Consider the following 24,870-nt stretch of genomic DNA (forward strand, 5'->3'; position numbering starts at 1 on the left):
CATTTCCTCTAGGAATCCAGCGATCCGACTGTCATCCAAATAGCCAGGGTTGTATGGATGACTTCCACATTCTTGAATATCATCACCTGATGAAGAGGTTTTGAAGTCCCATACGAGCCTCAGTTTATTCTACTGTAAAATGGGACTAATCCACAGGCTCACCCCGCTAAGCCTGAGCATGAGGATTGAGGAATTGAAACACATGAAGGCTTGCGGACTGGCGACAGGCATACAGCAGGCTCTCCCCAGCTGGTGTAGCAAGGGTTGACTATTGCGGTTTATGTTCTTACCGAAGTTCCGTTCTGACTAGACAGTGCTCACACAGCCCTGAGCATCTCCACCGTACAGGACCAAGATAAAGCTAAATTTCCCTAGTACTTTTCATCATGCCTAAGCTTTGTCTGACTCTGTATGTCACCACCCCCACCTGGAGCTTGCACGAAGAGTCTGGAGGTGAGAGGTGGTGCCTCCCACTCCCCTTTCACATCGACCCACCCAGATTTTCTGCAGTGCTCACCCCCAAGTCTCTTCCCATCCATCAGCTCGGTTCCAGCTCCGCAGTCTGCACCAAGCTTTGTCTCTGGACGAAGGTAGCGAGCAGTCTCTGAAGTGACCTCTCTGCTTTTCTCTAGGACTCTTTCAGCTGCAGTTTAAAGGACCTGCGGTGAATGAGGTGCGGGAAATAAAGTGAGGCTTCCGGCTGTGGCACATTCACAAATGTGTGACCTCTGCGGACACCCGCTCCTTCTCTCAACTACCTCCCCAGTGGGTCTGTACCCCAGGCTCATGGGTCTTGCTGTAGCCCTTAAATGGTAGGAAGACTTCCCGACCGTCAGGCCTCCATTCGTGTCCTCTTTATACATGGCTGGTGCTCTTTCTCAGGCAAATCTCAGCCCATAGCTTTCTCTCAAGGTTTCCCACACTATACCCGTCAGCAGGCTGCCTTGCAGCTCCATTTTCAGGACCTTCCCAGCATGGTTCTCTACTAGCAATTATTCCTTTATTTGTAGGCATGTTTACTGTTCATCCATCTGCAAAGAAAATTCTCCAGGACTGGGTGCCAGCACCATTTGTGAGTAAGGCAGACACTGGCCCCATCTACGCTGTATGAGTGGTCCCCTCCTCATCCTGCCTCCTATCTAGTCTCAAACTGAAGCACACTGACTAATGAGCAAATAAAACCATCCAGTGGCTTTTATCAGATCAGCTCAGAGCTGGAACAATCAACCCACGCACGACCGACCGTGTGAGCTTTTAGACAACCAAGAAGCCCGCCGACTCACGCTAACAGCGCCCACCCGAGGCAAGATCCCTGCTCTGCGCCAGCGCTCTGAGCACGCTCTGAGCACGCCTCTGAGCACGCTCTGAGCACGCTCTGAGCACGCCTCTGAGCACGCTCTGAGCACGCCTCTGAATCAGGGGCTTCCTCTTGATGACCTATGAACTTTGAGGTAGTTGTCTGCAAAGCAGTGTTTTCTGTGCAGCTGCTGTCTTGGCCCTCAGGTTCTCTGGGACATCCGGAGTGCCCCGATTGGTATCATCCCTGTCGGTATCATCCCTGACGTATGGCTTGACAACGGTGTCGAGAAGGAACTCACAGAGGAGTCCTCTCCTTAAGGAATGCTTATTAGAGCAGCAGTCGATGGTTCCAACCATTTTGCTTCTCGGTGAACACGGGGGGCCCCCGTCTGTCTGCTGCTGTTTCCAGGGAAGCTAACATAAATGTTTATTGACAACACAGTCATCAAGAAAATAAAGTCGCTGATTCATTGCCTTGCCCCGAAACCCGTTGTTTCTCTCGCTGCTTCCTTCCTCTTTATAAAGACACACTCGGGGGAGAGCACATTTGGGGGACCCACTGGATGTGATGTGTCGCTGGCTACCATTTCTTTCTCCACCACCTACACACAGATCAGGACTCCCATAAGGGTAGCAGATCAAGGTCCTCTTGCCTCCAGAGGACCACCCCTCCGGGGTCTCAGAGAAACAATGGAAGTTTTGGGGTTTCTCAAGTGGGAACCGAGCGGCACCGTGGTGACTCTGACCCTGTCCGTGGCTCTCTTGGCCCTCCTGAAATGGTAAGTGCAGCCCACCCTAGGGACCGTGACATGGCGAGAAACATCAGCCTGGAGCCTGTGCTGCCAGATGGGGTGTGCGGGCATTTGTTTTTCTTCTTGTCTAATCTAGAGGGGGTTGAGTGTTAACACCGCTTCAGAATTAAAAGCAAACAGCCAGGTTAATCTTTTGCTAAAATGCGTGAGATCCAAGTGTCAGGAAACGCCGGTGGTTCAGCGACTGAGACGCCACACGTAATTAAGTCTGAAAGAGGCGGAAGGAGAAGAAAATTGGACAGGCATTAGAGATGGCTGAAAGTGTTTCCTCCAACCCTGTCGTATTGTCTCACCTTGCTTTCTGAAATCCTTTCTTCATGTTGAGTTTACAACGGATTCGGCCCCCTGGTTCACAGCATATTAAAGACATGCAAGCTCTTTGGCCGACAGACTCTGCAGCAAGCTGGTGACAGGGATGTCTGCAGGTTTAGGGACAAAGTGACAGAGTGAACGTCCTAATTTTCTGCTATGTTATAGAAGGGAACACATTCCAAACGAGGTGCCAGGTGCAGTGCCCAGGAAGCTGGAGGTCCTGAAAGAATCTTAAACTTGAGCTACACCGCCTCTCCCCTGCGGGTCTGTTAATTCAACAGCAGATTTCTTAATCTGGCCCCAGTGATATCTGTAAAAGAAAAATCTCACAAAGACCTGCGTTTGTGTCTGCCCGGCCTGTCAGCTACCCTCCTTAGCGCTGCCTCTGTATTCCCAACCACCTGGATTTAGCTCTCTCTGGGTTTTAAGGGGAAAGTGGAAAAAATAATAGAGCTGGAAGAGAGTTTGAATTTATGTTTCTAGGGGTAATAAAGCCTCCTGTAGATTAATAACTGGGAAGGCACTTTGAAAAACATCAAGCATTATGCAAATGCGAGGTATTATTCTTCTGGAATTTGCATAGTCGAAAGTGGAATGTGCGTTTGATGTTCTCTGATGATGAAATGACTTCTTGGAAATTGGCTCTGAAACCCGGCTTCAATCCCAGTGCTCTTTTGCTTTTTAACTGGTTTAATTATTTTTTGAACTTTTCTGTCTCAGCATGGCTTATCTGGCACGGAAACCAGCCACACGTAAAGACAAGAGCAAATGGTAGCCACTCACCCCCAAGCCTAATCATCCACTCTGGTGTGCTTTCCTGCTCTGTGGAATCAAACACACAGTCTGTGACATGCAGTAGGAGCATAATAGATGCCAGCCGCTGTGATTGACTCCTGCCAGTGTAACCTAAAAGCAGAGGAAAACATGATTGGGGAAGATAGCTCAGAGGAAGAGCGCATGAATAGCATGTGGGATGTCCTAGATTGGAACCCCCACACTGTAAAAGAAAAGTCTTTAGTGGATGGCTTTATGCATATTCTCATTTCTTACTATTGTTCTGATTATGGGCTGGGGAGGTGGCGGCGGAATCCCTGGCGCCACCTAAATACTGGGTGCGGTGGCGTAAATCTGTAAACCCCCCCCCCATCTGGGGAGGTCGAGGCAGGAGGATGAGAAGTTCAAGGTCATCCTTAATCAACCCAGACCACGTAAGATCTGGTCTCAAAAAAAATAAGAAATGTTTATTAATGCTACTCTCCCTTCATCAGCTGTGTTCTGTGGTGCTCAAATCCTTACTCACGTGAGTCTTCCAGGTGGTCCTGCAGCATCTATGCCTCCCTGCACACACTTCTACATCCCCTCTCGGTGCCTTTTTCATTTCTGTATTCCTAACTCCCAGCTCTGCGTCTGACATATAGCATGGCCTCGATAAATGTTTGATGGGCGAGTGAGCAGGCCGCATATGTTACCATTGCTCTGATCGTGGAGAGGGCCGGTGCCCTGCCTGATAAGCTGCAGGGCTGGGTGTTCCCAATCAGCTTTCTGCAGAGACTCATGGATACCCCATCCGGCACGGCAGCTGTGTGTGCGTAATCTACTCCCAGGCCCTATTAATAGCTGGGTTCAAAGACGCAGAGTGAAGACAGAGGCGCAAAGCACAGGTGGTGAATGGGAAGTAAGAGTTTAGCTTCCGTTTGTTATCACAGAAATATTTATCGACCTGTTAATGTGTGCCAGCATGGTGGGAGGCCCCAGCAGAAGGTCGGGGGGAATGGGAGATCTGGATCAAATGAGTCAGGGAGGGGGCAACATGGCTGTGGTGGGGGTGGGGTGGGGGTTGAGCTCAATGTCTACAAAGGTGAAAGATGCTCTGGGAAGAAGGTGGCCCCCAGTTTGATTCTGGCAAGGCTTCCAACCCTCTGGCTACATTTCCCATGAGCATCTATGTATATATAGGGGTTGTGCCTCAAGGGGAGGGGATCAAAGGCTAGGAATTTGAGGTACAGAGAGACCCTCATGGTCATCTTGTACCCAAGAGCAATTGTAGAGAGTGGTGTGGTCTAGTGGGCTATCTACCAAGGGTATCCACCTTTTGGTATTGACACCCAACATCGTCATCTATAAAGTTCACAGCTGACAACTATGCAACCAAGTTACAAAAGAAAACCACATGCACATGCATGCGTGCGTGTGTGCATGCACCGCACGCACACACACACACACACGTGCGCACGTGCGCACGCGCACACACACACCTCATGTTTTAAGTAGTGGCCCATGCCTTTAATCCCAGTACTAGGGTTGTAGAGGCAGGCAGGTCTCTGTGAGTTCAAGGCCAGTCTGGTTTACAAGAGCTAGTTCCAGGACAACTCAGTGAAACCCTGGCTGGAAATAAACCAACAAATAAATAAATAATTTAAGTAAGTTTAAGGTTTTGTGTTGGGCTGAATTCATGGATATCCTTGGCCATGTGTGTCCCGTGGGATGTTGTTTGGAGGCACCGACCTGACCTCCTTTAGGCGTTCCCTCTGACCAGTCCAGGGGACACTGAAATGGGCAGCCTAAGTGCTGAGCAGATAGAGGCACCAGGGACCCCGAGGTTGCATCATGTCCCCTCCAGTCCGTGAGTTCTTCAAGGCTTGTGCAGGATCTCCGTTCTCATTGCAATTCTGCAAGCATGGAGCTCGTGACAGAGGACTCCTAATGTCTGGCCTGATGAGGTCAACTTGACAAGTCTATTTTCATCAGCTCCAGATTCCCAGAGTGGCCTCTGTCTCTCCCGACAGCCTGCACACTGGTCACACTCAACTGTGCAGTGCTGCGAATGGCAATACCCTTTCCTCTCTTCTTTCCTTTCAACACAGCTCAGGGGTGTGATCCTGGTGGAGCATCCCTCCAAGACACTGAGAAGCCTACCTCTGCCTGCTTCCTATGCCCGGCACATAGATGTCTGATAAATACCGACAGGAGGCCCCAAGTCTACTTTTGCCTTCTGTTAGACTTCATGGTTGCACAGAAATCCAAACCTTCTGCCATGAGTCTCACTGGCTTCCTAAAGACCTCGTGTGTGTGGTGTGAGGCAGCCTGCCTTTATAATTATTGCAGCTTGACTATTTTGACTGCCCTGCTCACCTTGTACAGCCAAGACGATGGCACATTGGGTGCCTTCTTATATTATTCCCTACCTTGAGACAGGGTCTCTTTCTGAGCCTGAAGTCCACTGATTCTGCCATACCTGTTTTCTTACGTCCGATGCTAGGGATCCAAACCAGGTCTTCATGTTTTGCCCACGGAGCCATTGTCTTATCTGCATCAGATGAGAGCTCCCTTGTCATCTGGCGGTACAGCTAAGTGGCAGAGCGCTTGCGTGGCATGGACAAAACCCTGGGTTTCATACCCACCTCTGAGATGGGAGTGGGGGAGAGATGTCACTTTTCTGAATAGAATTGTTTGAAACTCTTACTCCAAGAAGTAAGCTGAGTTGAATATTGCTTAAGGCACCCTTAAGTACTAGTGTGTTTCAACTTTCAAGCAATGCCTCAGGTTTGGCAGCTGGATTCGTGGGGTAGATAAAGATTTCTTTATCCTGTTAGAAAGAGTGTGAGGAAATATTAATAATAGGTTTCTTTCAGTGGTGGTGAGGTTAGGGGAGATTTTTTTCTTCTTTTAGCCTTTCTATAGCTTTCCTATTTCTTTAAGGAGTGTGAATACTTAGCAAAAAAAAAAGAGTAATTTCGCTTTAAAAAATGTAGGATTGGGAAATCTTTCAACAAGTACAGGGCACACAGAAAAAAACTGTGTACTTTGGGCACAGAGGTTTGGAACCTGAGGTGTCACTGTTTAGGGGGAGGGATTGGAAGGGTGGTGTGATCAGGTGTGATCAGCATGGAAGGCGGTATTAAGATGGCGGGCAGCACAAGCCCTGAAACATGAGCATGGTGAGGGGGAGGGGGTCTACCTTGGGTAGGTGGAAGGGCTTTTAATGCCAGGTTTAAAACTCTGGTTTCAGGCCCAGAGGTGTGAGTTGGTTCAACATTTACATAGGAATCTGAGTGAGGTGGTGTGCTGATAAATGCTTCTAAGTCTAGTTTCAATTAAAATGTGTTTGAGGATTATTAGGATTTGAGATTATCACGGAACACCCCACCCCTGTGCTCAGAAGTTTCTCAGAAGAGAGCTTGCTTTCTGTATGGGAGACCGAGTTCCATTTCTAGAGCCTTATCTACGGCCAGGACATATTTAAGATAAAACACTGGGGTAGAATGTGGCTGCCAGATAAGCCCAGAGCATGGCAGAACAAGAAAAATATTTCAGTCAGCCCTCTATATGGGTCTGTATTCGTGGATTCAACCGACCTCAGGTTAAAATACAAAAACAAAATAAAACAAATGTGGTAGAAACTTCAAAAAAAAAAAAAATGGGCTGGAGAGATGGCTCAGGGGTTGAGCCTATGGTGCCTGCACCTCTAATGAACGTGTGTGGATTTTACGTCACCATCATTCCCGGAACAACACAGCATAGTATTTACTTAGCACGTCCTCTCGTCACCATGGCTATTCTAAGTCGTCTAGAGGTGATTGAAAGCACAGAGGGAAATGTGTGTATACAAAGCCTGAATCATTTTCTGTAAGGGACCAAAGAATCTTGTGTTTTGATGTCTGTTGGGGGGTCTTGAAAATTAGGCCATGTGGATACCAAGGGACACTTGTGTTTCCTGATACAATCAAAGATAGAGGAAAAAGTGGCCAGGATCACAAAGTCAGTATTTACAGACCGAAGAGCAGTTTTGGGCACCATTCCCAGTTTTTTGTTTCTGACAAGATTTGGAATGTTAGATCTGAGGTAGGCCCGCCCTTCTTGGAGATTCACAGATCAAAGGCCCTGGAAAATGCCGCAGGAGAGAAGCCTATTCAACTTCATTCACTCCTGGGTGATGCTGTGTGCAGCCATGGTGGGAGGGAAGTCAAGCCCTTTCCCTGGGAAAGACAGCTGGATGCGTCCACGGGCTGCTGGAAAGGGAAGATTGCTACCGAGGGACTGAAAGAGTCAAGCTCCCCTTTTGAGACCCTCAGGTTCCAAGGGTGGATGTGCTGTTCCCTATGGGACAAGAAAGCTAGGGAGCCTAGTGGCAAAATTAGGGCTCACAATGATTTCACAACATCAGAGGAGTGGCAAGCAGCACATTGGTTCAGTCGGGTGGCAGGAACGCTGCTGTGGGAGTGACTCGGTGCCCTTGCCAACCAAGGCACTTGGGCATAGTGTAGGCATCATTCCTTTTGTCTGGACACCCTACTCATTCTAAGTGGCAGTCCTAGGACCTGACAGAGTGCCCCAGAAGCCTGGAAGTACACCCCAGAAGCAGTGTGGGGGCCCTCACTGGAGCCTTGTGAATGACTCTTGTTTCTCAGCCTTTGCTTTTGTTTTTAATTTTTCCTTTCTGTTTATGCATGTTTTGTGCATCTATGACTGTGTACTACCTGCATGCATGTATCTGAGGAGGCCAGAAGAGGGAGTCAGATACCCTGGGACTTGAGTTATGGAAGGCTGGGAGTGACCATGTGGATGCTGGGAACTGGACCACAGTGCTTTGGAAGAGCAGCCAGTGTTCTTAACAACGGATGCCTCTCTATGGACCCTTAACCTTTAGCCTTTGTTTTTATTGCTGCTGTTTTATTTGTTTGCAAAGACAGGGTCTCACTACATAACCCTGCTGGCCTGGAACTTGCAATTAGAGCGAGCTGACCTCAGACTCATACAGATTCCTCTGCCTTTGCCTCCTGAGTTCTGGGATTACCAGCATTACACACTTCCACGTGTGACCTGTTTTCATTCTTTCGAGACAGGGTCTCATATAGCTCATGCTGGCCTCTAATTCACTATGTAGTCAAGGATGACCTGAAACTTCTGATCCTCCCACCTCCGTCTTTTGAGGCATGACAGCTGTGTACCCCTATGCCTGGCTTTACACAGTCTTGGGGATTCAACCTAGGACCTTGTGCGTGCTAAGTAAGCACTCTTTCAGCTGAGCTACGTCTCCAGCCCTGTCAGCCTCTCTGAGTCACCGCCAGTCACCGCCGACTCGACTTTGCCAGCAGATGGGCCTTTAGCTGGGGCTTGACACGCAGGGAAGAACGCAGTGGGCAGTTTAGACGAGGAGGACTATCTCAGGTGGGGAAGGATCCCAGGCAAAGGCCCATTAGAGGTGGTAACTTCCAGGGAACAGCACATTAAGAGTGTGGATAATAGGCACTTTAGAAATATATTTCAAAGGCCGTGGATAATTCCCAGTGCCTCGGAGCCCCTAGAGAAGAATGCGCTCTGCTCCCCCTTTTTGCTATTTTTTTTTTTTTTGCATTTTTGCCTGGAATACAATGGGTACTTCAGTTTAATAAGGCACTGATGAGTGGGGAGATAAAAACCACGCCTGCTTATGAAAACTAGGTCTGCACTTCCTCCAGGACTATTTCCACAGAATATTACGGGGTTTTTTTGGCTTTGTTTTGTTTTCTGTTTTCAATAGTCATGCCTTCTCTGTCCTCCTCACTTTATTGATTTTCCAGAACTAGAGTACGAGGTGCGACTGTAAAGCAACGTGACTGATTATTTTAGCATACACACCAGAAGTTATACAGCCAGATGTATTTTATGACCTTCAAAGGCATTTTCCTGATAGGCTGAGCCCTCACGGCAGATCCACCTCGATCAGGAACTATGTCCTTAGGACATAAGGTGTCTAGATGTGGGCTCGGGAAGCCCCTGGGCACAGTGTCTTTGTTGAGAGAGGATTGGTCCTTAAAAATAGCTCCCAATTTGGCAAATAGGTGATTAAGCTGGCTAATAGTTATTTGCTATCCGAATAAAAGGTGATTATAAACAATAAAGCTTTCGGGCACTATTTGTTCATTGAGCCAAATGAACCAGTTGTGGAAGACTTTGAATTCTGCCTGAAGGCCAGATTCATTGGGCAGATGATCGTTGTTGTGGGTTTTTGTATTTTTAGTTTTTAAGGAAACTGTGGCAATATTCTTGTTCCTTATGGTCATTCCTTCTCTCTGTGTGTGTCTTATTGTTCTTGTATGTGCATATTAGCATGTGTGTGTACACACATGTGGGCATAGAAGCCAAAAGGTCAAAAATCAGGTGTTTTCCACAATTGTTTCTCTGCCTTCATTAAAATAAGAAAATTATGTGTATGAACATGTGTCTGGGTGGGAGTGGCAGATGCCCTTGGAGGCCAGAAGAGGACATTGGATTCCCTGGAGCCGGAGTTACAGGCAGCAGTAGGTTTCAGATGTGGGTAACAGGAACGAAACCGGGATCCTCTGCAAGAGCAAAACATGCTCGGAACTGCTAAGCCATCTCTCCAGCCTTTCCACCTTTTTCTTTTCTTTTGAGACAAGAATCTGGAGCTCACTGGTCGGGTAGGTTGGATAGCCAGAAAGTACCAGGGATCCCCTGTCCCTGCTTCCCCCAGTGCTGGGATTATAGGCACACACTGGTATATCTGGCTTTTTATATAGGTGCTGGGAATCTAAATTCAGGTTTTCATGCTGTGTGGGATGCATTTTCCTGATAATTTCCCATCCTTCCTTTCCTTATCTAGAAAGGGATTTGGGCTTCTGGTGGCATCTAGTCTTGAAGCAGGGGTGTCAGTTGCTTTTATGTTGTATGACCACCCCACTTAAGGGGTGGGAAGGTTTACTTCAGTTCATGGTGGCCCCAGGACACCTCAACCCATGGTGATAGGAGCTTGCAGCATGGCTACTTCCCATCTTGGTGGATCAGTAAGCTGAAACCCAGGCCAGAACCTGAAGTGGCTATCACTTTCCACGTTCACCCCCAGCCACCTACTTCTGTTAGCTAGGCCACAGTCCCAAAGGGTCTACAAGTATCCAGAATAGTGCCCACACTGGGGACCAGGTATTCAAACACACTAGCTGTGGAGCCATTTCCCATCAAGAGCATAACAGGCAGAAATGAAACAAGAATCTCACTTCTTACAGCAATGAAGCAGGTGTCAGTTTTATGCCTGTGCCTACCTGAGCTATTCAGGTACCTGTTTGACGTCTGCTGAGGAGGAAGTGGAGGTGGCTTTCCCAGAAATAGAGCATCTGAGTGTTCCCTTCCCCCATCCCAGATACCCCAAGAGCAAACAAATGGGCTATCCTTTGCTATTTAAGGTACACACTCATCTTTGGGGACCCTGGTAGCCTTTCAGGGACTTGTTCCTTGTGGCAGGGATAACTTGCAGGAAAAGTGTCTTTGGGGAGCCGAGAGATAAAGGGCAGATGATCACGTGGTCATCGTCTCAGTTACTGGAGGCCTCATGGCTCCTGGCTCATCAGAAATGTGTGATATTGTACAACTTCCTGGTAGGAGGGGTGAGGAGGACTATGAATTCAGGGTTCCTCTAGAACTCCTGGCATTTTTGGTTTGTCACCAACTTAAACAGAGTCCAACTCCAAGCCATACTGACGAGCTACCCCATCTCTCTTAGACAGCCTCACACTAAGACAAGCTTCTGAAGTTTCATCTCTAGGGATGGCCGGCTCCTGAATGAAGTCCCAGAAGGAGGCTGCCACCCCCCATTTTTCAAAGGATTTGGGAAAATGGTATCAGAGATGATCCAAAAAGCTAAGCCAGCCTCCTAGAAATAGGGGCTTCTCCTCCACCCAAACCTTCCTTCCTGAGGATGGCACAGACATCCTGGGGAGAGAGCCAGAGAGGGCCAGCACTGCAACATACCACACTAGCAACTGTCTCCACATTCTGCTCAGAGAGCGCCCTAAACTCTTTCTGTGGTACTCTTCTGCCTGGCACACAGCACCTTCCTCCCCCACAAGCCCTCCTGCCAGAAAGTCTCCCCTGGCTGTTACATTACACCCTGTCCACCCTTCAAAAGCCTGCCTTAGAGTTCTTCTTCTATGGAGGACTCTTTGACCAGGCCAGTGTGCAATGAGCCATGTCTTTTTGCCCCATTCTCTCTAAGTGCCACAACATTATCGTGTTGCACGTTACTATCCTGTCTTCCTGACCGTATGCCCTGATGGAAACATCTGAGTTAAAGTCACAAGTGTCCCGTAGTGGCTCAGTAAATGTCAGCCACCGTCCTGATGCCCACCTAACCATTACAGCACCATTGCTTCATGGGATACTGTTACAGGTATGGCCGAATGTGCACGTGCGTGTGCAAGGGAGGGCGGGATGAGGTTCCCTCCCATGGGCCCACTGACGCCACTGCATTTCCAGCACCTGGCAAAAGACCTTGAAAGAGTAAATAAATTCTCTGCTCATTCAAGCAGTGAAGGGTTTTCTCGACAGTGTCCTGGTCTGCCTCGTGGCTATGCTGTGGGCAGGGTTCCCATGACCTCAGGGAGGTAAAGCATTCAAAATGAGAGAACAAGTCTAGGAAAGATGATGGGATGGAATGCAGATGTGGTAGCAGAGGTGTTGCGTGGTAGAGCATCCTAACCCTTGGGGTGGGGAGAAGAGGCACGTGACCACCTGTAGAGCAGGAGCAAAGAGCGGGCATTGCTCTGCATTGTCCTATTGATCACCAGCCCTGTAGTGTAGAGCATTGGCATCCAGACTCTTCCCCAACATTCACTGTTGATATGATTGTCCCCATAGGTTCGGTGCTCCATTGTCCCCTCCACAATGTGTGTTTATGTAGAAATTGATTGATCTCGCCCATTGTAATTATTTAGCTACGAACCAATTGGAAGCCCTGCCAAGGAGCAGAACTGATCAATGAGATAGCCAGCATCTGTGGGCCCAAGTTATCATTCTGCTCCAGAGCAAAAAGACTTGACATTTCGGCTAACCTGCACTCTCTTACTGTCAATAAACGCACAATTTACATCAGACTCCCTGAGATGGAGGAAATACCGCACACACCATTCTCCCACCTTCACAAATCAATGGGCCACGGGCTGCAGAGCGCTGAGGAGGGACCACAATCCGTTACACACCTCACCCCTCTCTGAGCACACAGGCAACGGGCACTTTAGCAACCGCATCCCCTGACAGGAGGGACTGCAGAGATCAAGGGTGGGAAGCTCTCAGGAAACGCGTTGTGCGCTGGGAATCAGCCAGACCTTTCATTTAGGGAGCAACGATTTCCTGCAGAGTGATGTTGGGCAGGTCACATTTCCTTTCTCGTTTCCTGTGGGTAAGGGAAGGTCAACAGCCCCCCACTTCTCTGTACACACACTTCCACCTTGCCGCTCATGGCTCTTTAGGACTCTGTCTTGTTTTCTTGTTTTTTTTCCCTGTCTCTCATCCCTACAGCCAGTCATCAATTCAGCCAGTCTACATTCCTAGGTGGCCCTGGACCCTGTCCCTTTTCTATATGTTCTCCTCTGGCTGAAGACACCTAGAGAATCTGAGGCTGGGAGCCTCCCCTGCTTGCTCTGTCCCCAGTTCCTCAAATTCACCCTATACCTGCAGTCAGGAGACTCCACAAGCAGCTAACTGCACCCCAGTGTGAAAAATAAGCCTTCCCTGGACCTCCTTCCCTCAAATCAGCTCCTCCTGGCTCAGCTCAGGAGGGCTCTTGGGGACCTGTCCTTGCCAGTGCCTCTCCTGTCACCTCTCAGCTGTCCCCTTCTTGTCCCCAGTTCCTCTGTGTGCCACTGCTCACTGCCTAGTTCCTGTTGTTTGTGGTAAGTTGGCTTCTTTGCTCAGCTGACAGCTTCATCCTTTGCATCCCCAGGCTCACCTCACACCTGCTACCTTCTCTCTTCCTGATCCCCCAGCAGCTTCCCCACCTGAAGGTGGGTCCCCCAAGGGCAAGGGCAGGTATTACTCGCTTTAGTTGGAATTCTCAGTATTCCCAAGCACTCAATACACTCCTATTGGGCAATAGGCACTCAGTGACCTGATCGACTGCGCTGAACAAAAAGACACAACCTATAGGACTTTTTGGGGGCACAAACGAACACCCAGTGCACTGTTCACTGTTCTTTGACACTGTGACTGTCACCTTAGGGAATACCACTCAGTTCTGGATGGATACCGCTGGGACCAGCCACCACCCTCATCTGTTAGAGTCGTAAGAGATTTTCCTTTGTAAGCCGTGCTGTACTATAGTGTGGGTTGAAGTCCATCTCTGTCCTGCTTACTAGAGCAAAGATGTGAAGCACCACCAAGTGGGCAGCTGAGCCCACTCAGGAAAACAATACACTCTCAAGGCATTGGCAGTTTGCCAGTCCATAGACACCTTACTTGTGTCTGCCTCTCCCACTTTCTATATTGGCTCAGAGCTTGGACTTTGTGATGACCTGGGTTCAAATTCTGACTGACCTTGACCTTAAGACCTTAAACAAGCTAGGTAAGATACTGTGACTCAATATACCCTAGTGTAAAATGTGCACACACACACACACACACACACACGGGAAGGCAGGCAGTACAGGGGTGCCATAGGTAATTTCACCACGGCCAGAGCGCCACAGCCAGCTTTGAACCTCAGACCTTTGATTTTCCACATGATGCAGAGGAGGTGGCCATATTTTCTTTGAAAGTGGGGGCGTTTTGGTCAGTTTGCTCCTACAGCAACATATACTATTGTCAACCCTTCGTCCCTATCAGCTCTTAATTAGTTCAGAATCTTCCTTGAAAAACTGCTTTGCAAAACAGTCCCCTAACTCCGTCTACTTCCTAGAAAATGTTCACGTTTTCCCATGTCACACTGCCACTCGTCATCCGTCTTGGAGGGAAGAGCGCCATCTCTTTCTGTGTGGTTGCTGGTTTCCTTGCCTTTGGGTTTGAGAACTTGAAGTGTAAATGAGGTGTGGCAAATTGGCACATAAACCCTGTGAAGCCTTCTTCCTTCCTCTCCTAACTGGAGGCTCTGCGTTTCCTGCTCACTGTAGCCCTAGCCTAACTCTCCCCACCCTTTACCACATCGCCAAGTGAATAATGCAGTTAGCTAGCCAATAAACTAACCAACCAACCAACCAACCAACCAGCAAACTAACCCAATAATGAGCCAGCTAGCCAAAGAACCCACAACCCACCACTTACCCCTCTCTCTCTCGACTATATAGTCTATCCGCTACCGCTCTGTTCTTTCTCCCCATGCCAGTGAGTGCTCACGAGGACCCCACACTTCCCAGCTTGCCTTCCAGCTTTTGTGTAGTTTGCTTTCTGTTGCTATGATAAAACATTGACCAAAAGCAACTGGGGAAGGAAAGGGTTTGTTTGACTTATAGGTTACAGCCCATCGTGAAAGGAAGTCAGGGCAGGAACCAAGGCAGGAACAGAAGCAGAGCCCATGGAGGAGTGTTGCTTACTGGCTTGCTTTCCATGGCTTGCTCAGCCTGGTTTCCTATACTACTCAGGACCACCAGCCCAGGCTGGGCATCACCCACAGTGGGCTCGGCCCTCTTACATCAATCCTTAATCAAAGAAGTGTTCCACAGGCTTCAGTGGTGCTGGCCTCTTGTTAATAACAGGTGACTCTTCTGCCCCAGCTGCCCAGAAGTCGCTGGTTATTAATCAGATGATGCCACCAAATGGCCCTGCTAGAGTCTTTTAAAGGCTCAAACTTCCCTCTGAACCCTCACAAACCAGGCTGCATCGCCTACACCACTTCCAGAGTGAGTTTACAAGCTGCCACAGAACTCTGAGCAGCGAGCAGCTTTCCCAGCCCAGAGTTCCAGACTCTTTCCACAGTCTTGCCCGAAGGAACGTGGTCATACCTTACCATCCTGGTACCAACTTCTGTGTGGGTTACTTTCTGTTGCTACGGTAAAACACCGTGATCAAAAACTAAGGAGTTCATTTTGGCATATGGTTCTCGAAGGACGAGAGTCCATCATAGTTGGGAGACAGGGCAGCAAGCAGGCTTGGCAGCTGGAGCAGGAAGCTGAGAGCTCAAATCTTCCATACACAGGAAATGGTGAAAGCAAACAGGAAGTGGTGTGAGACTGAAAGCCAGCCCCCAGTGTTGTGCTTCTTCTAGCAAGGCTCCACCTTCTACAGGTTCCACAGCCTCCCCAAACGGGGCAACAAGTGCCAAGATCCCCAAGCCTGTGGGGGACATTCAAACCACCCCAGCTTTGCAGGGACTCCGGAGACTTTCTCACCATAACAGCTCACCATATATTCAAGATTTTGTTTGTTGTTTGTTTGTTTTATGTGCATTGGTGTGAGGATGTCAGATCCTCTGGAACTGCATTTATAGACAGTTGTGAGCTGCCATGTGGGGGCTGGAAGAACAGCCAGTGCTCTTAACCATTGAGCCATCTCTCCAGCCCCCATGTCCCAAGTTCTTAACCTTGATTAAAATATTCCGGTCCTTCTCTGCCTCTAGCGTCTGCAGTCTTAATCCATGATACATTTAGTCTCTGGTACTGCTGAGGCTAATACCACAGTCATTATTTGTGCATCACGAGTAAGAAGGCTGTGCTTATTGATTTTTGATCCAGTGGTCCCATTTTATAGATGCAGAATGAAGGTCTAGGGAAATTAAGCAAATGTAGCTGTATCAGTCAGCTATTGCTGTATAACAAAGCCCCACGAACTCAGTCACCAACAATTACATTTAGTTTTCCCATGGTCTATGGCTTAGCTGAAGTAGCTCTGTTCTGGGCTGAGAGTGGGGTCTGTGTCTGCTCCTTGTGGTTGTAGTAGCTGAGGCTTGAGGAAGCTCTGTTCTGGATCATCACAAAAACGCGGAACACAGAAGAGGAAATAGCAACACTCCTGTTGACTCAGCAAGTTGCAAATTGAATTCTGATTTGAATGGATTGAGGAAGAAGACCACATGCCTGTAGTGGGAGGTACTGATCTGGCCCGAGTCAAGAATGCTGCTGTGTGATTTTGATACAGAAAATTCTTGAAGAATTGACAGCCTTCAATTGCTCCACATTCCAAGTCCAAGAGCAGACATTTTGAGTCTTATCTCTGGCAAAACAACAACAACAACAACCAAAAAATAAAACAAAATAAAGCAAACAAACAACAAAACCCACTTAAGGCTAAGGCACATTTGGATTTTTATTAGAAGTGAAAATAGTGAATCTAAGTAAACCAGACACTGAGGAGGACTCTGCCAGCTGAGACAGTGACAGGGGTATCATGGCAGTTCCTGCTGTGAAGAGATGAGCTGGCATCAAGAGTTACTGAAGCATAGTCCAGAATTCAGTGCAGGACTTAGACTGGACCTGGGCCTAGGAATTTCCAGCCAGACAAAGGACTGAGGACAGGGCCTGGCTGATGGTGGATGGGGCACACTTAGTTCCAGTCTTGGACAGCAGAGTGAGGGAAAGCGTGTCTGGTGTCTGAAGGTAGAGGCCTGAGGAGACCTGGGTGCAGCACGCTTGCCGTGTTTCGAAACAGCAACCGGTGCAGACCCTTGCGGACTGTGAGCTGTGGTGGAGGACGTGTTCCTTTAACTGTCGGGCAGGAAAATGTATGGATGCAGTTATGCCAAGAACTGGCTGAGATACAAAGTACCAGAGATGCTTCCATAATCTCATGGGTGCTCGAGCGTCCTGGATTACTAAGGGAAAAAAATGTTTATTTCTTGTAACTACCTCTGGGTGTCAGTTGCTGGCGTTTAGAAGAAAGGAGGCATTTTCTTGTCCCAAGCTTGTGGTACACTGAATTTTACGTGGGTTTCAAAGATAGAAAGACTTTCCTGTCACACTGCATGTTCCTCCTTGCCATGTGTGTTGTCCCTTCTCCCTGGGGACCTGAGGGGAGACTGCACACCAGGACTTTGTTATCCAGGATCAGACAGGGGCTCCACTGTCTTTTTTAACTCTAACGGGGTTCTGACTAAACCACCGGAATATAGGTTAGTGTTGTCATAATGTGCAGGAAAAACACGAGAAAACAGGAAAAGCAGGACACTCAGTGTGAGCCCAGAGCAAGAAGGCTCTGGAGGGGGGCTTCTTCTTGCTTTTAAGTACCCGTTGACATGAATTCTGTGGCTTTCAGAACCCCACCCCAACCTGGCATTGGCTTCCTCGTGGCTTCAGGTATCCCTGATTTTTTAAAGGCGGCTATGCTGTGAGGTCTAATACTGCAGCAAATCCACTCTTTCCCGGGCATTTCTTGGTGTTCTGCAGAACTGACTTGGCCCCCAAAGAACCGGAGCTGGCATCTGAAGTGTGACCAGAAGTCAAAGGACACCTGAGCTGCCCTTGGCCCCAGAAGGCGGAAGAAGGGACGATGTAACATGTCCTGAAGGCCTTCAGGAGCCCAAGGGAGGTTTGTCTGAATGTGAACAGGACCTGGGGAGACATGGCCTGGAATTGGATAATTAGTTGGAAACACTGTCAGGAGGTTGGTTTCTGGGGTGCCATCTGGGAAGGCTGGCTCAGCAGCCTGGGGAAGGAAGTTCACTTTGCTGGTACTATAGAAGTCAAGTTCAGGGCAGGAGGAAGTGCTAAGGGGGACATTAGAAGCCAGCCGCTGTCACTAACTTCCCCAAACCCAGACAAGGCCACTCTGACCTCACCATCCACTAAAGTCTCTAGAGCCTTCTCTGTGGGCGTCAGTGGAGCTGGGGACTTGTCTTCCTCGCTCTTGGGAAGTTTGGAAAATACCTGCTCTACCTGCTGTGCTCATGAAAATAAAACACGTGAAAATGTGTGCCCGAGTCCTTTGATACATTAATTAAGAGCCCTGTAGCGTCCTTGTTTAACTGAGGATTGCTACCTCACCTGGGGTTGTTAGCAAAGCCAGAGGGCCTTTGTTGAGCTTGACAAAGTGATTAATACAGACTCTCGGTGAATTTTGGCTTCTCAACAGCTTTTTGATGTGCTAAGATTCCCCAGTGAGGACAACACCATCAATTACCTAAACAAGCCACTACCTCCAGGCCTCCTTTCTGTGGGACTAGCCTGCTAATTGGCAGACTGAGCGAGAAATGAGAAATGGCCCCCAAGGCCACGGCCTTAGCCCTGACCTTTCTTGGAGGAGCAAGGCTCTTTAAGTGACTCTGTGGAGATGCCACCTCTGCCCTGAGATGGCTGCATCATCCTTCATTTTTGCAAAGCCTTGTGTCCTGCTTTCTGTCCCCAGCCCACTTTGTTTGTCCAAGGCTCTGTCCCCTTGGCATTTTCTTTTTTTTTTTTTTTTTTTTTTTGGTTTTTCGAGACAGGGTTTCTCTGCAGCTTTTTTAGAGCCTGTCCTGGAACTAGCTCTTGTAGACCAGGCTGGCCTCGAACTCACAGAGATCCGCCTGCCTCTGCCTGGGATTAAAGGCGTGCGCCACCACCGCCCGGCCCCTTGGCATTTTCTATATGGGGTTGTGTAACTCAGGGCCGGGTGTGTGGGGGGTCGAGGGAGGTCTGAGTTCTTGGAAATTAGTCTTCCTCAGGAGCTCTTCAGCTCCCGGAATCAGCCAGATGCAGCCAGAACTGCACATGGGCCATTGTGGGACATCTAGACTCCTGTCTGCTGACCGGTGCAAGAGGTAGCTTTTAAAAAGCAGGGCCTGGAGAGATGGCTCAGGGGTTAAGAGCATTGGTTGCTCTTCCAGAGGACCTGGGTTCAATTCTCAGCAGCTCGCAACTGCCTGTATCTCCAGTTCCAGGGGTTCTGACACCCTCACACAGACATATATGCAGGCAAAACACCAATGCACATAAAAAAATAAACAAATATTTTTTTTTTAAAAAAAAAAAAGCTAAATGCAGGGACTAGAGAGATGGCTCAGCAGTCAAGAACGTGTAGAACACTTCTAGAGAACCCACGCTCATTTCCCAGCCCTCCTGGCAACACCCCTCACCGCCACAGGCACCCCCCACCACACACACACTTCTAAAAAGTTAAGAAAAAATTCTTAATTTTAAAACTATTTAAGATGCTTGCATTTATACATTTAGGTAAGTCCTCCCTCTTGGTTTTCTTAATCCTCTCAATCATAGAAGAGATACGTTGGGAAGAGGCTTCCTACTCTATCTCTATATCTATTGGGTATGTCTGACCTGGTTTTTAAAATACTATTATAGAGGCTGGAGAGGTGGCTCAGTGTTTAAGAGCTTACACCGCTCTTGCAGAGGACCTGGGTTCAGTTCCCAGCACCCGTGTGGAGACTCACAGCCGTCTGTAATTCCTGTTGCAGGGGATCCCATGCATTCTTCTACTTCCGCACGCATGTGGTACACATGGACTCATGAAAGAACATACACATACATAAAAATAAAAAATGCAAATAGAATCATAATTCACTCATACAATGAAGCACCTTTCTGGGCTGTGTGTGTATGCACACATGAGGGGGAGCTTTTGTAGGTGCACACATGTATGTGCATCCGGTGGCCAGAGGACAACCTGTGTCATTTTTCATTCCAGAAGTGATGGCTAACCTTTTAATATTGTAAAATGTTTTCATCTACAAGGTCCCCACCTGAGTACCACACAATTGAGTTTTAAAAAATCACAAAATAACTCATATCTCCTGCTTTAATGATATCATAGAGAGAGGGTCTCCTTATAGGATTTGAGTTATTTTTGTTTTTTTTTTCATTTTTTTCCAACTATGCTTTTTTTAATTGATTTTTCTTGAGCTATACATTTTTTTTCTACTCCCCTCCCCTTCAACCCTCTCCCATGGTCCCCATGCTCCCAATTTACTCAGGATATCTTGTCTTTTACTGCTTCCTATGTAGATTAGATCCATTAGATCCGTGATCTCTCTTAGGGTCCTCTTCGTTGTCTAGGTTCTCTGGGATTGTGATTTGTAGGCTTGTTTTCTTTGCTTTATGTTTAAAAACCACTTATGAGTGAGCACATAAGATAATTATCTTTCTAGGTCTGGGTTACCTCACTCAATATGATGTTTTCTAGCTCCATCCATTTGCCTGCAAATTTCAAGATGTCGTTATTGTTCTTGACTATGTAGTACTCCATTGTGTAAATGTACCACATTTTCCTTATCCATTCTTCAGTCAAGGGGCATTTAGGTTGTTTCCAGGTTCTGGCTATGACAAACAATGCTGCTATGAACATAACTGAGCTCATGTCCTTATGGTATGATTGAGCATCCTTTGGATATATACCCAAAACTGGTATTGCTGGATCTTGAAAAAGGTTGTTTCTTAATTTTCTGAGAAATCACCATACTGACATCCAAAGGGGCTGTACCAGCTTGCATTCCCACCAGCAATGCAGAAGTGTTCCCTTTTCTCCACAACCTCTCCAGCATAAGTTGTCATTCCAACCTAGTTTTTATAAGAAACAACTTAGCACCATTTACTGTATTTCCTGATTCATAACTCAGTAGTGAGTAGAAAACCATAAAAGAAATAATAGATTTCAGCTGAGGATGAACCCTGTGACCGGGGCCACTTCTTTGCTGCAAGGCTTGGAACACAAATGCTTAATTCACTTTTTCTATCTGTTGTTGAACTTGTCTAGGCTGTGAATGCCTGGGCTCAGGATGTGATGCTGGTGATCTCTATGATGGCCTGGTACCCAGGCCCTGGCACCATGCTGGGAACACACAGGGAGCCATGAAGGGAGCAGCTACCAGCATGGCAGCTCTCTCCATTCCTAACATTCCTAACACACGGGCCCTCTTACACTTCCTGAGAACAAACCACAACCGCAGCTTGGACTAAACCCGAGGTCAAGCGCCAAGCAGCACTTTGTGGTAGCGACGCTATGATGGCACATAGAGGTTCATCCGGCCCAGGCTACCACACCAGCTTCGAGAAAGGACTGAGGTCTCCTTTGCCAGTCTCGTGCCATCGGGTCAAACTATCAGCCAGGCCACACCACAAACAGACCACATTTTACACTGTGCCTTGCTTGGACCGACTTTGAGAGTCCTGTCTTCCCAACAGGGGCTGTGGACCATGGCTGGCACGTGAGGGTCTGATGCCTGCCTTAAGTCCATCACCGTGAAGAACTTACCACCACTTGTCTTGTTTATGAAAGTCGTCCTGGTTTTCACTTAAGGCCATAAAAAAGGGCGTGTTTACAGAGGTAAAAGGAACCGGGAGGTGACCATACTGGTCAGACACAGGCATGGAAAAATTTTTCTCAGGTGTCACACACACGACTAGCTTTGGAAGAGTGCAGTCATCAAACTCGTGGGGCGTATTGGTTCCGTTGGTTTCCCCAGCCTGAAGACTAGTATTAAAACGAAAAAGTAGCTTCCCTCTCTGGACTCTCATAACCATTAGTTGAAGACGTCTTTTTAAAATCGTGATAGCTTCTGGAAAGCGCTTACCTACTTGGCTGTGAAGGCCATGGGCGCGAAAGCAGGTTTGTGCTGCCAGGGCAGAGGCCAGCTCTGGAGGGAGCAGCCTGCTGGCTTCTTGCCACTGCCCCGCAGCTTGCCATCTGCCTTGAGGAACCTATGATGGTTCACGGTTCCATTCTCATCCCGGGCACTTCTCCTTTACAGCGCATCCAAAGATAATGCCTGGCTCTATCTAAATAGGGGTTGGCACAACCAAAGTTGTCCATGTCTTACCCCATGAATGCCACCGTAGATGGCAACTAGGGGTTGGAACTATAATTCAGTTGAGAATCTTAAGAAAGAGAATATTCTAGATTATGGGGGTGGATCTAAAATAATCACAAGACTTCTTTTATTACAAGGGAGGGAACTCTAGGCTTTGGGTGTTTTTTTTTTAGATTTATTTAAATTTATTTTATGAATGTTTTGCCTGCATGTATGTATGCAGACCAATGTGTGCTTGATGCCCACAGAGATAAAAAGAAGACATTGGATCCCCTGGAGTAGGATTTATAAATGGTTGTGAGCCAGACCTGGGTTCTCTGCAAGAGCAGCGAGTGCTCTTAACTGAGCCGTCTCTCCAGCCCTGCTCTGGTCCTAGAAGGAAAGATTTCCGTGAGAGACGTAGAAGGTCACTTAGTCAGCACTCCAGAGAGATGTGGAGGTGGAAAAGCAGCTCAGTAGCCTCTGTGCTATGGGTTTAAAGACTGTTTTATGAATATTTATGAGGTAGGTGGAATATTCATGGCACAGACCCTTTCCCACACTCAAGTCATGAAGGGCAAATCCTCTGTTTTTAGAGTATTCCCCCCCATAACCCTCTAGAAAAGCCCACAAAGTGTGTGTGTGTGTGTGTGTGTGTGTGTGTGTGTGTGTGTGTGTGTGTTGAAAACCACAGTGCAAAAAAATTATAAAGAAACCGGGTGCTGGTGGTGCACGCCTTTAATCTCAGCACTCGGGAGGCAGGCGCAGGCAGATCTCTGTGAGTTTGAGGCCAGCCTGAACTACAAGAGCTAGTTCCAGGACAGACACCAAAGCAAAGAAAACAAACAAACAAACAAACAAACAAACAGAAATCACCATCTTCAGAGGCTGCAGAGCCTTCATTAGGGACACCCTAGTTTCGGATACAGGGGGATGAATCTAACTGCAGCTTCAAGAATTCTTAACCACAAGGGCAGGTTGACCATCCAGAAATACAGCTCCTGAGATGTAGTCCTGCCTGGTCCGCTCGTCTCTGACCCCTTGTCCACTTACCACAGGGACGCAGAGCTCTAAGAGAGGAAGACAGCGAGGAGTGGAAGCATAGGCTGTCCTTGTCACCAGTCCGGGAGGCTCCAGAAGGAGCTGGGCCTGGGCTTAAAGACTTTAAAGGTGTTTGATAATTTGGACTTACAGCCTCTAGAACCACAAGATGGTAAATTGGAATTGTTTAAGCCACTACGTCTGTGGTTATTTGTTATATCAGCAATGGGAAAGGACAGTTGGGAAAAAAACCAGTTTATTTTTAAAAATAGCTTAAATTTCTGACTTGAAAATGGTTTCAATTTCTGACAGGATTCATCATAATGTTTACCTTTCAAAGAAGGTACCACCATGCATGTAAAATAACTTTAATTATAGGGAGCTCAATTAATGAGTCTCTAAGTCTACTGCGGTTTTCAACAGTGGGGGGAAGCTCCAAATATGGTATCAGAGGTCAGTTGGTTCACATATTCTGAAGGTGATGCTAGATGCCTGTATCATTTTGAACTCATGAATTTAAACATGTTTGATATTTTGGGTCACTGCAATTATTACTGATTTGACTAAATTGTTCGTCTGAGGCATAGCTGTGCTTTGCTGGTCTAAAGTTTAGGTGTCAGCTGAGCTGGCAGCTTCTGGAGGCCTTGCTTCTTGCCTGGTTGGGATGGGGACTCAACACTCCAGTCTCGGTGCCAATCACCATTTTGCCTGAAGCAAATGGGATGGGGATGGCTAATATCCAGTTAGGAGGGGTAGTCACAGCCATGCAACCTACCGGGTCTCTGAGATGTGTAGCTTGTACCATTGGTGGACTGAGGTCACAAGGGCTGGAAGCAACTGCTTTAGAGAGAAAATGGAAATTGCTTAGCTATTTTATTTAATGTTTAACTATAGTTGCTTTATCTGCTTTTCTTATTGCTGTAACTGAATACCTGGTAAAGAGCAACTTAACAGAGGAAGGGTCTAATTTGACTTGAGGTTCAGGGGTCCGACGTGGTGGGAAAGGCGTGTTTGTGAGAGGAAGCTCGCTCACATACTGGAAGGAAGCAGGGGTGGGGTACACTCAGCTGGCTAGGTTTTCCCCCTTGCTATTCAGTTCTGGGATCGACGGAGAATCTTCCCGCCTCAGCTAATCTCTCTAGGACCCCTCACTGACATAGCACAGCTGGATCTCACCAATGCTTGGGTGTTCCACAGTCTAATCAAGTTGACAATAGAAACAGTTAAATTTGATAGTTGTGTTACTTACGGCTCTGTTGCTATGATAAAATATCACGACCAAGAGCAACTTATAGAGGGAAGGGCTTTTGTGGGCTTATAACTCCAGAGGCAATAGGAGTCCATCAGGCCATTGACTCTTGGCTACAAGTAGCAGGCAAGGTGGCAGGAACAGGAAGCTGAGAGTTCACCCCACAACCACGAGTACAGAGCAGAGAGAGGGTACTAGAAGGAGCCTGAGGCTTTTAATCTCAAATCCTGCTCCCAGGGACATACTTCCTCCAGCAAGTCTGCATCACCCAAAGTCCCCTAAACAGCACCACTAACTGGGGACCAAGTGCTAAAATGTGAAGACCGTGGGGGACATTTCCCATTCAAGCACTACAGTAGTCTGTGTTTCAGTTGCTGAGTGGACACTTAAAATGTGCAGTTGTGTTGGGAGCTGGATAAAGAGGGGCAGGGCTCAGTGGAGAGAATGGAAACGTAGGAGTGTTGACTTGTTGGTGGCATTGACAGTGACAGGCCAGCAGAAGGAAAGAGGCCAGCAGCCCACAGGCTAGAGGGGTGGCTGACATCCTGGAAATAAGGAGGAAACAGTGTTCCCAAAGTTCTCAGCTGCATGCAAGCACCATGGAGAATTCAAGCAAAGAGACTGGCGGGGGATCATGGGATTGACAATGATAAACTCATCAATGACCTTGACAAGTGCAGTCCTTTCCCAGGCCAGCTTAGCTGGGACAGACAGAGAGAGGATTAAAGATTCAGAAGGGGACAGCA

General features: G+C 47.8%; 1 protein-coding gene across 1 annotated transcript in view; it reads left to right on the forward strand.

Moving 5' to 3' along the window:
• Positions 1 to 1,835: 1,835 nt before the first annotated feature.
• Positions 1,836 to 24,870, forward strand: part of Tbxas1 (thromboxane A synthase 1) — a 167,033-nt gene continuing 143,998 nt past the window's right edge. The window contains exon 1 of the mRNA XM_038318530.1: positions 1,836 to 2,078. Coding sequence (XP_038174458.1) covers positions 1,990 to 2,078 — 89 coding nt within the window. The 5' untranslated portion in view covers positions 1,836 to 1,989. The remainder of the gene's footprint in view (positions 2,079 to 24,870) is intronic.

This window comes from Arvicola amphibius, chromosome 2 (assembly GCF_903992535.2).
Source record: "Arvicola amphibius chromosome 2, mArvAmp1.2, whole genome shotgun sequence".
Lineage (NCBI taxonomy): Eukaryota > Metazoa > Chordata > Mammalia > Rodentia > Cricetidae > Arvicola > Arvicola amphibius.